The sequence below is a fragment of the Netta rufina genome (genome assembly GCF_964035555.1).
Source record: "Netta rufina genome assembly, chromosome: 1".
Classification (NCBI taxonomy): Eukaryota; Metazoa; Chordata; class Aves; order Anseriformes; family Anatidae; genus Netta; species Netta rufina.
Window position 1 is genome coordinate 132005090 of NC_140123.1, and position 17528 is coordinate 132022617.

General features: G+C 41.8%; 1 protein-coding gene across 1 annotated transcript in view; it reads right to left on the minus strand.

Annotated features, from left to right (window-relative positions):
• ITPR2 (inositol 1,4,5-trisphosphate receptor type 2) overlaps positions 1-17528 on the minus strand; it is a gene marked incomplete at its 5' end in the record, with an annotated part of 269840 nt that overhangs the window by 237115 nt on the left and 15197 nt on the right. The window contains one exon of the mRNA XM_084290744.1: positions 286-356. Coding sequence (XP_084146870.1) covers positions 286-356 — 71 coding nt within the window. The remainder of the gene's footprint in view (positions 1-285; positions 357-17528) is intronic.

Consider the following 17528-nt stretch of genomic DNA (forward strand, 5'->3'; position numbering starts at 1 on the left):
AGAGTAACTGGCTCTTGGATTACCACCAGGTTAATTGCTTTTCTCATGTTCTCTGCCTACCCCAATGCCTTTGCTGATCTGGCGTTTAGTTCTCGAAATTGGCCTTTCACATTCCAGCTTGAAACTTATAAGCAATATACTCACAAACCACCAAGGCTTCCAGGAAGTTACTTGTCTGGCAATGTAAATCTTTGCCCAATCTCAATAAATACAATGTAAATCTTTGCATCAATAAATACAGACGCATACACACGCAAACACATATATATATCCTGAGTTACTGACCTCTGAACTTCTTTGGAGGGTTGGCAAGGTCGCCTGCATCTGGCTGAACCACACATCTGTCATCCACTAACCTAGAAAAACAAAAGTTGTTATATTTACTAAAACATATATGTCTGCATTTATGTATGTTGTTGGCAAACATGTCATATCTTTGGTACTGAAATTCACACATTTTTCTAATTTAATTGAAAAACTGAAGCTACATTTTTGTCAGACACAAGGAGGGACATTTAAGTTAAAGCAGGTTAGCTTGGCCATAACCCTGCCACTGCTCACAGATCCCTGCATCTGCACTGAGGACTTTTAAAAGCACGCAGGGTAAGCAGCTTTTGTGTGGGTACAAGATTGTATGTCAACCTCCCTATGCAACCAGCACGTGCAGGAAGGGTTCACCAAGGACTTGATGTTTCACAATATTGTTGTAGCTAGAATTTGAATCCAGAGTCTGATATAACACCTTGAATTACAGTCTTCAAACATTCTGCTAATCTTCTTCATAATTTCCAGGTTTCTTCCTCCAGGGGAGGCACCTGAAATCAATATTCAGCTCTGATCAAAACTCACAGGAGCAAATTTTCCTTTGGTAGAATGAATAAGCGTTTATTTAACCCACAGCAGAAAATATAAATAACAAATTAAATACGTTTCTCACAACACTTTAGAATTAAATAAACAATAAAATTCAAAAAGATTAAGCGCCCCACTTAGCAGACAAAAAATTGTTAATCTTATCACAGAACTTCCTAAACATAAATTCAGCTTCCCTTCAGGAAGTATCCTGTAAATAATCTGCCTGTTTCAAACAATTATTCAGGAAAATCATGCTTAAGGACACACTACTGCCCTGCCATTCGGCACAAAAGTCTTAGCAGCATTTTCTGTGGGAAACTGCCAGAAAAGGTGTAATTTGGGTTCATCCAAGTTATGCAACAGATGCATTCAGTTTTCACTCAAGTTGAAGGTTTTGGCACCACAAGACCAATCTCCCAGCATGCACGTGAATTTTGTACCCCTAGTATGGCAGCTCAGTTCTTGTAACATATTTAGCTGCAAATGCAAGCTTTCAGTGAGAAGAGAAAAGTGAAGGGGCAGCTACAGGAGCCCGAGACAGCCTGCCATGGCCCTCAGGTAGGTGTGTTTTTTGCACAGGTTTATACCTTGGGGCTTAGCAAGAACAGAGACAGGTTTGGAGAGCAGGATTTAGAAGAATCACTCCTGCAAGATGCCCTCTGTGTATGAGCTAATAGACCAAAGCTTCCTGTAAGCAGCATCTAAAACCTAGAATCACAGGAAAAACAAGGTTGGACAGAACTACCTCTGTTCCTCTCGCCCCAAGTCAGGACTGTACAGTACTACCTACATCATTCCTGACAGTATCCTGCCTAATTTGTTTTTAAAGGAGTGACAGAGAGTAACTAGGACTGAAGCAAAAAGGCAGGGGAGCAGCAAGACGCCCTTGGCCTTTCCCCACCAGCCCCAGTCCTCACCCATTCCTTTGGGCACCCACTAGTAAGGCAGGAACCGTCCCTACCATGTGTTATCAGAGCAGCATCTCCTGAGAGTTGCTGCTTGAAACCTCTCATAGGATGCAATTTCAAAATCTAGCTGGATTTCAAATTTCACCGGCTTCGGTGACTTTCTGAAAACAGGAGACTCCAAAAGGATAAACGTTGAAATGCTTTACAGAAGCCTTGCCAAGGGTTTTTAATGTCAAGAAGTACTCCCCCGCTGCAAAATCCTGCTAATGCTTGTCTGAATGAACTCATAAGGTTTAACCCTTAAACAGCGGCAGGATGGAGGACAGTATGCGGGAAGCTGTGTGACTCACAAGGAACATCCTGTGTTCCTTAGTGACATCTTGGGTACCCTAGTGACAGCTCTAACCATGGATAAAATGCAAAACGTTCATCATGGCACCACATCGCCATAACAAAAGCCATACACAAAACACAGTGCTGGTGCTGAGAAAAACAAACAAGATCCTGTACTCCCTCTGAAATGATCAGCTGCAGAATTCAAATATATTCTGGACATCCTAGGCAGAGAAAACAGACATTAAATACTTATTATCAGTCATTTTCATTTCAGCATTGCCTAAAGGCGCAAAGATAAGTACCATAAATGAGTTCTGCAGTCATTAGGAACCAAAGACATCAGGCAAGGCAGACAAAGGAGGAAGGAACTGCTACTGCTCCCATCCTATATACAGGAAATGACAGCTCAGAAAGATTAATTGGCATGGGGCAGGACAGTCGAATGTGTGACAGAATAGAAACACCACCTCCTGAGTCCTTCTTGCTCAGTGCTTCAGTTTCTGACACTTTTGTTTCCCACAAAATGTCTTGCAACACAGAACCAAAAAAAAAAAAAAAAAAAAGTACTGCTTTACTGCTTTGTCTGTACAGCAGTCTTCCTGCAATTTAATCACCAACATTTTCATATGACGATATTCATCCTGTGTTCCAGGAGTAGGTACTCCAAGGAGTTCAGGAGCTACTTGTTTACTGCAGAGGTACTTGTTACGGTGGCATAGCGAGAGCCGAGTTCCGTACCACACACAATGCAAGGACTTCAGCCTCTGACTCTCAGCAGAAAGAGGCTTCTCAAACACAGAGCACTTCCCCTGAGTATACAATTCATAACATTCAAACCCCACTTTTTAAAGCAAGACAGAGAGCAGATGTTGGTTTATTACCGAAGTCTGGTAGGTGGCTGCATTAATGGCCTATGCAGCCTGCAAACAATTCATTTGAGGTGGGAAATCAAGTAACAGGCTTGACCACAAAACATCCTGGGCACCTGCAGCTTCCACTAAGCCACTATGCAGCACCTTCCACCATCACTTACTTGCTGCTTTGCATAGAAGGCCAAAGAGCACAAAGTAAGACTTTGCTGATAAAGGAAGAGTTTACTATGTTATACAATCAAATGTGCAATCTATTTAAATACTGATCTAAATTATTAAACAAATATTCAAGCCATTGTACCATCAAAAAAGCTTTGGCAAACTTCAAAGGGCTTAATGGTTTCATTCTTTTGCTGGACTGCAAATAAACAGAACTGCTTTGTGCTCCCTATTGTCATTTATTACCTGTTAGATGTGACATGACTACATTTCAATTTTTGATGGTGGCTGCACAAAAATGACAAACAAGTTCCCTGCACGTGTATGGCATGATTTTTATTTGTGCAAGTTGCTCCCTAAATATCTGGTTTATGCACAATGCTTTAAGTAATCACTGCAGATCTGCAGTAATTAAGTTGTACAGTACCTTAGTGGTGCCTCAGATAAATCATTAGAGAAGTCAAAACAACAACTGTGGCACTGGACCTTTACGCATACCCCTTTGTATACAGTAATTGCAGAGTTAGGGTCTGAAAGCAACAATGTTCATGGGACTGCTGGTCTTAGCTACCACAATCATTCTCCCACTGAAGCCAGTGAAAGTTTTTCCACTCCCTGCAGGGGAACTAGGGGCAGTTCCTCATTATGCCACTCACCAGACAACCTCGCGGACAAGCAGGTATTAAAGTCATTAAGACCTCATGCTACACTGTACAAAGTCACATTTAACAAGAAATAAAGCTACCTATAACAATGTCCAGAAGTTAAGGCATGCTTCAGAGAAGGGCAACAAAGCTGGTGAAGGACCTGGAACACAAGTCCTGTGAGGAGCGGCTGAGAGAACTGGGGTTGTTTAGTCTGGAGAAGAGGAGGCTCAGGGGAGACGTCATTGCTCTCTACAACTGCCTGAAAGGAAGGTGTGGGGAGCTGGGGGTTAGCCTCTTCTCACAGGTAACTAGTGATAGGACTGGAGGGAATGGCCTCAAGTTGCACCAGGGAAGGTTTAGGTTGGAAATTAGGAGATATTTCTTCTCAGAAGGAGCAGTCAGGCATTGGAATGGGTTGCCCAGGGAGGTGGTGGAGTCACCATCCCTGGGGGTGTATGAGGAAAGGTTGGACCTGGCGCTTAGGGACATGATTTAGTGGGTGATACTGGTAGTAGGGTGATGGTTGGACCAGATGACCTTGGAGGTCTCTTCCAACCTTAATGATTCTGTGGTTCTTCTCAGTGGAGGCAGAGGGAAAAAGGCAGCTTTCAGCTCACCTGTAAGCACAGAATTATAAAATATCCCGAGTTGGAAGGGACCTATAAGGATCATTGAGTCCAACTCTTGGCACCACACAGGTCTACCCAAAAATTCAGACCATGTGACTAAAAGCACAGTCCAAACGTTTCTTAAACTCCGACAGGCTTGGTGCCGTGACTGCTTCCCTGGGGAGCCTGTTCCAGTGCACGACAACCCTCTCAGTGAAGAACCTCTTCCTGATATTCAGCCTGAACCTCCCCATCACAGCTTTACACCATTCCCGCAGGTCCTATCGCTGGTCACTACAGAGAATAGATCGGTGCCTGCCCCTCCACTGCCCCTCGTGAGGAAGCTGTAGACTGTGATGAGGTCTCCTCTCAGCCTCCTCTTTTCCAGGCTGAACAGGCCAAGTGACCTCAGCCACTCCTCATACATCTTCTCCTCTAGGCCCTTCACTGTCTTAGTAGGCCTCCTCTGGACAATTTGCCAGGACACTGCAACACAACAAGGAATTGTCATCTTCCTCTCCCCTCATCTCCCACCACCATCTGGTGGGGTAAAATCTGCCCCTTCTTTCCACATGCAAAACCAAGCATCTTTAGACACATTCAGTTTGGTACGATTTTGCAGCAATGAATTCCATCTGTAAGGTGACACCTTTCTGCAACATACTCATGAGCAGTTTTAAACATACTGCTGCTTGTGTTTGGTGGTGTTTCAGCAGTAAGATGACAGGAACACTATTTCCTGATGCTATGCATTCAGAACTTGCCTAATATCACCTTCAAGCTTTTCAAACAGCTTCTACAAATGGTCCACTCCCTGGGCACTGGACAGAAGCAGCAGAACAATAACCTGGGGTAATTCCCACTTGTCCTGGTTTCAGTTAGAACAGAATTAATTTTCTTCCTAGTAGCTGGTGGAATGGTGTGTTTTGGCTTAGGATGAGAAGAGTGCTGATAACACCCCGATGTTTTAATTGTTGCAGAGCAGTGCTTATACCAAGCCAAGGACATCTCAGCCTTTTGCTCTGTCCTGCCAACAGGCAGGCTGGGGGTGCAGTAAGAGCTGGGAGGGGACAGACCCAGGACAGCTGACCCAAACTAGCCAAAGGGGTATTCCATACCATCTGACGTCATGCTAAACAATATATAGGGGTGGCTAGCCGGGGGGAGGGGGCCGGACTGCTCGGGGTTAGGCTGGGCATCGGTCAGCGGGTGGTGAGCAATTGCATTGTGCATCACTTGTTTGTACATATTATTATTACTTTCCTATTATCACCATTGTATTATTATTATTATTGTTATTATTATTTTTGTTATTATTATTCTCCTGTCTTATTAAACTGTCTTTATCTCAACTCACGGGCTTCACTTTCCATTTCTCTCCCCCGTCCCAGAGAGGGAGGGGGGAGGGTGAGCAAACGGCTACGTGGTGTTTAGCTGCCGGCCGGGTTAAACCACGACACCACTACATCTTTCTTCTGGGTACAGAAGCAGCTTTTCTAGGGACTTTCAGGAAAAAAGAAAAAAAAAATAAAAAACACAATGCATATGCATAGGGCCAGTGTGTCTTAACTGTATTTGGAGAAATGGGAGGAGTGGGACTATAGGGTAGAAGTGTAACTGGTAAGACAGACGTGTTGGCATAAAGACTACTGGTAGACAGGTTTACAGGTATGAATCATATATGCTAAATGAGCCTTCAAGTTCTACAAGCCATTTAGATTACCTAACACAAGCTAAAGTTAAATATACCTAAGGTTTCTAGGAACTTGCAGGTATAGCACAAGGCTCATGGAATAGTCATATAGCAACGATCCTAGAAAAATTATTCACAGTGATGAGTTATTTTAAAATTACTGCCGAGATACAATCACATTCTGTAAAACAAAAAACATTGTAAGAGAAGAGATACCATGCCAGAAAAGTGATGATGATGGATTTCATGAATTTTAGGTCTTTTTCATGTTAGGTGCCTTTTAGATTGTCCAAGACAGCAGTCACATAGTCTATATTCATGTATTGTCAATCTGAAGAGTTGAAGAGTTGTGCCTTCAATTTAAAAAAATACCATCCTGAAAGTTTTGTCTCATCCTACCAAAAGAGCAAGACTTTCACTTTTTGTAGCCAAGATTACTAAATAAAACAATATAGAAAATAACACACAAGAGGAGACAAAACATACTAGCATATAAACTCTCATATATATATATATATATATATATATATATATATATATATATATAAACTCTCATATATATATATATATATATATATATATGAGAGTTTATATATATATATATATATATATTTATATATATATATAACTACATGAATGCAGATTCTTGTGCCTAACTTGTTAAAAAATACACAACAACTACTGATGTCTATTATAACACGGGGATGTGCAGAGCTGAGCTTGGTACTCTTTACACATATGTAGAGTATTTTATCCCTAAAAAAGCTCAATAAACAAACCTAGAGTGTGTTAGACTGAAGACACTTCCTCTCTCAGTCACTCAGCTTTCACTCTTTGTTCCTGCAGTATCATCCTTTCACTGATTTTCTCAGCAGTGTAAGGCCTCACAACATCAGGAGGAGGGGACAACGCTGACAAGAGATATCAGCAAGAGAAGCTGGACATTTTAATCGTGAGTGGAGCCAAGCCTGATCTCTGTTCAGCATCAATTCACAAATCATGCTGAGGTTATGTCCCAAAGGCAAGACCTCAACACCCTCATGAGCAAAAGAGCCCTCAAAGCCTCCCTTCCTTTTTTCCACAGCCATCCCTACACACATACAGCCTCCTTATCTGAAACACTCCTCTAGAGCACCTTCTGCTCAAAGCATTTCTTCCTTTCCTAACTGGAGCTCTTGCCTGCAAAGCTTCTCCTGCCTTCCTCACATCCCAGCACGCAGTAACTGCTCGGGAAGAGAGGTGCCAGTCATATTAGTAAGGAGCTGACCAATAATGAACAATAGGTTATTAACATTTTGCTGCCCTGGAAATCAAGCATCAAATACGCAAGTGCCAAAACAATCAGGTCCACCCAGTTCTCCAGGTCCACCCACTTTTCATTTCAGTTTGCCTCTTATCAGGCATCTAGGTCAGCCCAGTTCTTGCTTGCTTCAAGCAGTCTCCTGCCAAAACTCTAGAGTTATTATACCTCACCCTTCCCAAAATGTGAGTTCATACTCCTTTTTGACTACCAATCCTTATTCAAATGATTTACAGCTCTATGACATAGCTCCCACTGTATGAAATTTGTGCTTTTCCTGTCTCCTTCCTTTACAAAGCATAACTTTTCATCCTCTTCTTTTCACATCTTTAATCTTTCAGGGTCTCCCTACATTAAACCCAGCTTGCACAAAAAATGAAAAGGATCTTCCCTGCACTTAGAGCAGGGCTAAGAGCTCCTGTACCATCTGGGAAGACTGCATGTTAAAAATTTCTTTTGGTCACAGTACTCAGTATTTACACAATTACTGTACTTCATGCCAATGAGGCACAGCAGCACAGACTAAAAAGTCTGACTCTTGCTTATCTTTAACATCAGCAATTTTATCCTTCCTTTTCTAAACAAATCTTAATTGGCAAAAATGCAAAGCTCAACATAGGTTGAAAGATGTTATTAAATAAACATCCCTACTCTGGGGAAAAATATATATATATCTGAAATACTCGAAACAGCAAATAAATTTCACCATAAGCCATCCTCAGTTTAAAGCATGAATGTAGGTGTATTTGTGCATTTTTATCTCAGTCGCACAGATCAGGAACACTTAGCTATTCTTGCCATGCTGAAAAGTGCTTATATAGGGCACTTTGAACTGTATTATCAAACACTAAGGAGAAACAAGGGCACAAACCAATGTACCAAGCATATACTGGAAAATGAAACAACAGCATACAGGCAGACAGTTCCGCAGCTGCATTAACAATTGCACTAATAAGCAGCCCTGAAGTTTTTTCTTTATCTGATAGCATATTCATATATTCTTGTAACTGTACCTGCAGGCTTGCAAGTCAAAGAGGAAAAAAGTTTTGCCTGTTCAGTTAAGTACCTCAGCTATAAATCTTGAACGCCACCTTGTTATTCTTCTGTATTGTATTATATCCAGTCATGCTTTTAGTTTCAGAAAACTGTTCAGTACAACTTATTTATCTATTTTACAGTTGTATTTACATTTAAAACATTATATAAACTAACATAAATAGCAATAGAATTAAAATAAATGGTAACAATAGAACACAATGCTACTTGGGAGACTGCAGTGCAGGGGTGAAAACTGGGTTCTTAGATTTTAGTCTCAGTTCTACAATTTTCTTAGTATAATGGGTAAGTCATTTAAGCATGAGGAAAATGGTACTGAACTTGAAGTTGGGTATACTAATTTTGCCAGGGAACTCAGCATTTGCACAGGATGTCAAGACCTTGACATTAATAAAACATAAGTTACATCACTTCTTAGTGGTGCAAAGCACTCCTATTTTCTGCTGTCAAAATGAGACTTCAGAACGAGCAATGGGAGAAAGAGGTGTGCCACCCTGCCCCACCTGGCTTACTCCCCAGTCATACAAAGTCCTACTCTAAAACAGTGGTGTTTTGCTCAAAGGCTTGTTTTGGCTTCAGTCTGCCTCAGTAGCCTTGAAAAACAAATTGCATTCCCATAAAATCAAGTAAACATCAGATTATTATTTTATTTCTTTTTAGAAAATATGAAAAGTAAAACTAACTTACAAAGACGTCACAATAGCCTACAGGCATTTGACAAAAGGAAATCTTATACAGGAAAGCATACTCTTTCAGATAAATTTTTTATTGAGACATTCTTTTAAAGATAAGAAATTGAAAGGATAAAATGAGTATTAGGAAAGCTTTCTGAAAATGAGCAGTAGCAACTTGCAGAACATAGACCCACTGACAATATGCATCACCTGGGAGACTGGACAAATTTTCCGTTTCTATTGTGTTTTCCTTTTTGGGTGAAATCCTGGCTCTCTTTGAACTCACTGGCAAGATTTCCACTGATGCCTGTGAGACCAAGATTTCACCCCAACTACCCTGCCTTCCCAAAAGTGCACTGGGGCACGAAGTGCTGTATAGATGAAAAGCAGTGTCAGCACCAGGTGCACAGCTCTTCTGGAGATTCTTCAAAAGCATGGAGTCCACTGCTGTCATTACCACCAGCAAGCTCACCACTGCCAAGGCAAGTTCACCTGGAGACGGGATGGAAAATGGCATTCTTGCAGCTTAAGTTCAGCCATGAAAGCATAAGGTGTCTAGCTCAAATCCATCATCTAACCCCCTTTTGTAGTCCAGATTGAGAGATGGACACCTCCAGAGGGCAATACCAACCTTTTCTAGGATAGATGTGTAAAACAGGAGGTTGAAGCACCCTCTGGACACAGCCTCTCTCTCTCCCCTTTGCCTATATTCTACCTCACATCATGTCAAGAGGACCATACTTTTGCAAAGCAATCTAAGTGAGCCCTCCAACCACCCTGCAAGTCCTCAGGGTGGAGGTGGTAGCATTCTGCCAGGCTTTCCTTCTGGTTCAGCCTGAACATCGGGCAATTTTCCTTGTGCCTGGCACAGGCCCAGCTGAGAATCCCAGGTGGACAGATCCGAGAAATTCTTCCTCCACCCGTTCGGCTTTTGTGTACCCCAGAGCAGAACAAGGCTGGTAACACCACTCTCTTGAAGGTGCATGCTTACTGGTACGTTTTACAATGATCAGAGAAAAAAGCATGTTAATGTGCCTACACATAGGGTACAAAGAATACGCACCTCAAAGTCTGCGAAGTCTTCTCTTAAAAATATATCCAGCATGACCCACAGCATACCTTTAAGGGTGAGTGTTTTTATGCTGATACAGTTTGTTTCAGAAGACTCCAATCACCAAGGTGTGGTGATTCTTCTTCCTTCAGTTTCAATTAAGCTTGCTCAATTATTGCTTGCGAGGACAACTGTGAAGGACTGTTTTAGTTAATTGCACACAAAATGAAGAAGGTAAAGAAAGCTATACCAATCATTACAGTCTTGCTAAAATTGGAAATTTGACCATTTCAATAAAAGACTTCAAAAAGTGGAATGCAATACAAGCAAATCCAAAAAACATCACTTTCCACTCACCTGCTGTGCTATAGTATGTTTGAGGAATTACCCCACAGACAGTATTCAACTGAGGCTTTATGTTCCTGAGGTTAGAGGTCGCATACCACAAATGTCCATCATAATCTCCAAATATTCTATTTGTTTCTTATAGGAGCATCCAAAGCATCCTTCATCAAAGTTTTTAAATATGATCTAATGCTGGCAGCTCTTCTACTTATTTCTTATTCCGACTGGCTACATATTGAAAGCAAAATCTGTAACGAGTCCAGGATTTGGCCCAGCACAAACAGGGTGCTACTCGAAGCTGCTTAAATACCCAACTTTAGCTCTACTTGACTACACATTACTATTACAATAACAGGTCTGCCCCTCAGCCTTCCCAGCATAAAAAAGCATAGATGAAGTAGAATTACGAGGTATATTGCCATAACATACATGAGAAGCACTGACACTGTGACCACTACTAATTGTTAACAGGATTTTTCAAAAGTATTCAAGCCTACATCTTGACACGAACTTTAGGTGTGTAATTCACAAATCTGTCCCTGTCAGATCTGTAAATTTCTACAGTCCACAAGAAGGACCTGGGAGTATTGGTTGATAGTTGGCTGAATATGAGCCAGCAGTGTGCTCAGGTGGCCAAGAAGGCCATCCTGGCATTGTATAAGAAGCAGGGTGGCCAGCAGGGCTAGGGAAGTGATTGTCCCCCTGCTCTGGTGAGGCCTCACCTCAAGTACTGTGTTTAGTTTTGGGCCCCTCGCTACAAGAAGGACATGGAGGTGCTTGAGACAGTCCAGAGAAGGGTGACAAAGCTGGTGAGGGGTCTGGAGAACAAGTCCTATGAGGAGCGGCTGAGGGAGCTGGGGTTGTTCAGCCTGGAGAAAAGGAGGCTCGGGGGCGACTTTATTGCACTCTACAGGCACATTAAAGGAGGCTGTAGCGAGATGGGGGTTTGGTCTATTCTCCCATGTGCCTGGTGACAGGACAAGGTGGAACAGGCTAAAGTTGTGCCAGGGGAGGTTTAGGTTGGATAGTAGGAAGAACTTCTTTACTGAGAGGGTTGTGAGGCATTGGAGTGGGCTGTCCAGGGAAGTGGTGGAGTCACCGTCCCTGGAGGTCTTTAAAAGATGCTCAGCTGTTGAACTTAGAGATATGGTTTAGTGGAGGACTTGTTAGTGTTAGGTCAGAAGTTGGACTCAATGATCTTGAGGTCTCTTCCAACGTAGACAATTCTGTGATTCTGTGATTCAAAACGAGCTCCTACTAATGGCAGCTCCGGTCTCAAGATCAGGGAGGGATGCAGAACTTGTTGCAAGGTTAGCTACTCAGCCACAGGCAGCAAAGCAAAGCCAGAAGCAGAGAAAAAATAAAATAATCTAAAGCAATTCTACATTCAACTCACACCAGAATTCACGCTTTTTATTCAGCTCTTCTTTAGCTACATTGCACATCTGTGAGCATCCACTTGAAAGGGCTGTTTTGAAGAATTGTGCACTAATGAAAGGAAATGGAAAGGCTGAATTTGTCACGGTTAACACCATTTAATGGAAGCAGAGAAAGGTTTACTCAGAAAAGTACTGTTGAGAAATGCCAGTATCTGTCCAGTGATCAAAAAAGTGACTTCATCACTGAAAACAGTAATTAAGGCATTCACAACTACACATCAAAAGGCTCATATATATTATCATATAAAGGGTGCATAAGCAAAGGGAGAGAATTAGGATGCTTACATTTAGCTGAAGTACTATAATGTAAAAATATCAGTTTACATAGATAAACCAGTCTCAAATGCTACTGTAAAATCTCCAAAATACCTCATTAATTTTTGTGACAGTAATATAGACAAAGACATAGATACACACGTAAATACACACTTACAACAAACAATCAATTCTGCAAACGCAACCTGGAATCTAGGTCCTGGAAACTAAATCGAGTTCTTTTGGTATTCTGAAGCATAAAGACTAATAACCCCATGGACCAATATATGTCACTTGTAAAAATGTGTGTATAAAACATGTCTTTATCAAAATGCATTTTACACATTTTGCAGTATAACGAGGAATTTAGGTGTTTATCTTCAACTTTTTCCTAAAGTTGAAAAAACATATCCTTTTACATATGAGACATCAAAGCCCTTTGCATTCCAAACTTTGTTGTATGTCAGGATACCAAAGCTGGACCCACTTGATTTCAGATGCCTTCAAATGATGACAAGTCCTGAGCTAGCACGAACACATGTAATTCCACTGAAGTTAGTCAAGCAGTGCTATTTGACAGCAACAAGGCATCCAACCCATTTCTTTTAATATTAGTTCTTCAGTTTGTCTTGGCTTACGTGTCTCAGAGCCCGTCTCCAATGTAGATCAGTATATCATGCTGCCACAGTCACGCAGCAGGACTTGGGCCATCACGTTTGGGAACAAATCTGGGCTTGACACCAGGAACACGAACCTTCCACAACCTTTCTCATGAAGGCAATGCTCCGGAAGCACAGCATTGCTCGTGTTTGCTTTCAAATAAAAGGAGACAGCTCTCAGTTTAACACTATTCCAACCACGAGGCTGTACCTAGCAAATAATTCAACTCTCAGAATCCTACTGCTGGTTTCAGCATTTACTTCTGCCTGTAGGGATGAGGACTTGGCTTGCAAGAATTGACTGAAAGAGGTCTGTTCACCCTTTGATACATGGCCAGCTCTCATTGATGTTAATGAGAATTATGCACAGCTATTAAAGGATAAGAGAACACTTTAGATCAACACATGTTCCAATTTTCTAAACAAAAGATTGTTTTTTAATTTTCATTTTGCAATTATAAATGTTTACATTTTTTTGCAGCTGGGCCAGATATTTTTGCAGATTTCTCTTTGCTCTTCTGTTTCTTCAGTGTCAAAGAAAATTTAAAAAAAAAAAAGAAAAATAAAAAACTTCCAAACAAAACCAGCTGAAAAATTACAGTGACTTTATTTACTTGTTTTTAAACTAAGCAGAGCCAGTTTCCCACTGGGACAGATCATTTTGGCAGCTGTTCCAGATTATTTCAGATCTGCTTTCCCAGTAGCTGGGAGCAGCTCTTGGAGCATTTTGCCACACCTACTCCCAACCTGTACATGCTCGCTTGAGAGAAGCTACTGCTGAGAAGCAAGCTGAAGAGGAAATGGCAGGGAATGCTCCTTCCACAGGGCAAAGAAGTTGGGAAGTAGGAGAGTCAAGAAAGAACAGCCATGGATAAGATGGCAAAACCTTCTGTGCAGGTCCACAGGTATGAAGGCAAAGGTGGGGAAAAAAAAGAAAAAAAAAAAGCTAGTTCATTGCTGTGCCAGTCATGTAAATCTCTCATAAATAGTATTTTAAAGTAGGAAAATACCATAGTAAGCATGTTCCAACTTCAGAACTGCATCAGACCTTTCTCAAATTGACCACAACGCAGGCTAGAGTCCCTCCTGGCTCTAACGCAGCGAGGCTATACTTACAATAGCAAATTAAATGTGCCTAAGAACATTCCCAGGCTCCAAGGACAAGTGGCATGGAAAAGCCCATGTGTACATCACCAGCTCCTCTGCACTGAAGGCAGGGTGGGGTCGCTGTGTTCTCCACAAGGAGTTTCCAGGAGCTCTCCAACCCCCTGCTTCTGCACAGGGTTCGGGGACAACCTTAGCAGAAGTGCTAAAATCCTGCCAGGAGTCATGCTGGCAGGTTGCTGGTACAGGTGAACATGTCCCCACACCCTAGGGAGCATATGATTACATGCTGATGTACCAAAACAGGAGATATTTTGTAGCAGGAGATATTTTGGAAAACAGTCTCATTCTTAACTTAGTACTTCCACTTGTGTTCTCAGTGTCGACAACATTACGCTGAAGGAGGACAGCATGGGCATTTTTATCAGCACCTAAACATCAGAGCAAGAACTGCTGAACACTGAACAACGCTGACTCGCAGGCTGTGCTGTCAGGTGTCCAAATATTATATCATCTACTGAGGTGTGTCTTAACAACAAGCTCTGTTACAAAGACATGAATTTGGCCTTTCACTTGAAGGCCCTCCAGTTTTGCAGCATTCTTTTCGGCTGAACCAACGTGGTTCCAGGTCTCTTCATACAGTTTTTATCCTGACACCGTAACAGAAGAAAAACACCTCCAAGTAATCACTTTCTGCTTGGAGAACTGGAGTTCTGGATCACTTACATGCAATAACCGGAATAAGGTAGCAGACAAATAAACCACATCTTCTATAAAAGCCTGTACTTCAGTGACACAGTAAGTGGAGAATGGAATACACTTAATTTTTCCTTTTAAGTGCATTATTGTGGTGCAGTAATTATTAACACTTAAATTACAACCCCATAAAATCCATGGTTTTAATGATGTAGACGATGTAGACTACGTTTTACCTGGGGAAGCTCCAGGACAGGAAGCATGGTTCCTCCTTCTGAATCAATGAGTTGAAAGCACTGTTATTCTCAAACACAACCCAGGCATGCACAACACACCGTCTCCCCCCTATGTCAAAGTACATATCTCATAAACCACGAGAAATCAGCATGAGGGTTACAACCAACTCATTTGCAAAAGTTTTTAAGGTCATTGGCAATCAACTCTAGAAGAACTGAGAAGGCATTGCTTTTTTTTTTCCAAGTCTTGGTCTTTTCTAGTGCTGTATAAATATATATATTTTCACTGAATATATAATATATATATATATTATATATAATATTGTATAATTGTATAATATATAATTATATATTATATAATAATAATATAATTGTATTATATATAATTATATGCAATTATAAATATTATATAATATATATATTATTAATATATGTATATATAAAACCTCTGCTATATGTAAAACTTCTATATACAAAATAATATATATATATATATAAAAGCTCTATTTTCAGTGTTTAGGAAAAGAGCATGTGTTACTCTGCTGTGCAGAGAAATGTTAAAAATGGTCTGAAAGTTCAAAAACGAGAAGATCAAGAGAACAAATCCACACAATTACTTTTTTAGATTTCATGATTTTTCAAACCCATCTCTTTTGTTTGTGGGGGATCTGACTCATAATTTTCAGAAACAAACAGGAAACACTGCAGACATCTCCAAGTATTTCCTCTCTCCACCCCGCCACCGGCCTTGTCTTTTACTTTAATTCTGGACAGTTTATAGTCCCTTTCACTACATCAGCAATGAAATGGCACTGCTCTACGCTGGCTCTAGTGTACCAGACGTGCAAGAGCTTCCCTCCTCTTGCCCAAACCCAGGGAAAGGTGTCCTTCCTCCTCTTGTCGTGATGAAGAGAGGCCTTCTTGCATCCCCCACAATGTCACATGAGAAAGCAAAGGCACTCCGCCATGCTTCACTCCAATTCAACCACAGCACCTACAGCAAGCACAATCTTGCTGGTCCTGCCCTCAGTGGTTAGCAAGCTCACACACTGCCCGAGGAAGCCCAAGCAGCTGGCAGCAGCACGTGTGGGCTGTCAGAGGGCCAAGCTCGGTGTGTGAGCCCCCCAGCACCCATGGAGGGCTTGGAGCAGAGGAACAGGATGAAGAAGCGTAACATGATAATGTGCCAGGAAAGCTTTTTCCCCCCCACACTTAGTTTACTGCAGTGCTTCCTTCTATTGTATGCATGGAGAAGAAAAAAATAAATAAATTCCCCTTCACCATTCACCATTATAACCCATTACACAACACTGGGCAAGCAGCAGTCGCATAATCCTGGCCAGCAGGAGGTATGGCAAGAGAGAGAAGCAAGGGTGAAATTGCTGGCACCCCATAGCAGAGTCCTAATTTGCAACCTTCAAGGAATCACTGGAGATTTCTTGGCTTGCCTTGCTACAGCGAGCAGTTTTCCATCGCCACCAGCACCCACATGCTCCCCCAACCAAGAGGTGGGTGGGGAGGGGACACCGTTTGACGTGTGAGAAAGGCAGGCTGTGGGACGGCATGCTGACAGAGCTCCAGGCCTCAGGAAAAGGAGGTGTGAGGGGGCAGGAGTCCGTCACCTTCTGGAGTGAGGGGAAAAACAGGAAACAGTATTAACGGTGGCACAAGAAAAAAAGGAAAGGACTTGGTTTACAAAAGACTATGCAGAGACCACAAGGAACAGAAGCAAGGTGAGAACAACATGGGTGACAGAGTAAGCAGTCGTTTTCACTCAACCAACTCTCAGACAACAAATTGCCGAGAGAGAATTTATTCCAGGCTCTCTTTTCCCACTAACGGTTGGACCTGACGATCTGTTGAGGCCCCTGGGCTGTTCTCTGATTAGTATGACAGGGACCATGGAGGCAGGCAATAAAAACCTGCCTGTTTCCCTTTTCAGAGATGTCAGTTCTGTAGGGCTACCCATTCCTATTTTCTCAATGGAAAAAATAAATAAATAGGATACATTTTAGCAGCCCCTCCAAGGAAGAACTCAGGATGTCTTTCAGGATACTGTGTATATTCCATCTCTTTGTATCAGTGGACAGTATTAAAAGTAATTGCAGGCAAGCCTAAAATCCTAAGGTTTACATCCCTGCCACCCTGGTTCCCACAATGACTTTGAATGGTAGCAGGAAGGCTGCCCTGCTGCTGGACACTTCCCCTGCAAGGGGAACTGGGACAAAGAAGCATACCAAAGTTCAAAGCTAGTTTCAGGTTAAGCAAACTAATTGGCGTACACAACTCTTGTTTAAAAAGCCCTGTTAAAGTCGATCTAATATTGTGCAATGATATTCAGCAGAGAAAAACTATTCTAACCTTTTCCTTATTACTCCACCAGTCTCTCCGCACTGCTACATATTATCACAAGAAGCTAACCCACTGCCTGGCACATTAAGATTAAAAACCTGCTCACTGCCTTAGCTACAATTCCCTATTCATCCGTGCATAGTAAATAACAAATACTCAGCTATAAGCTGATCTGAAGAGATAGTACAGCACCCCACCCAAAATCAGCTCAATTTTTATCACCTCTCCAGATTTCATTACACAATCAAAAAGCCAAGCAACTATCTCTATAGTGCAGCTTTGT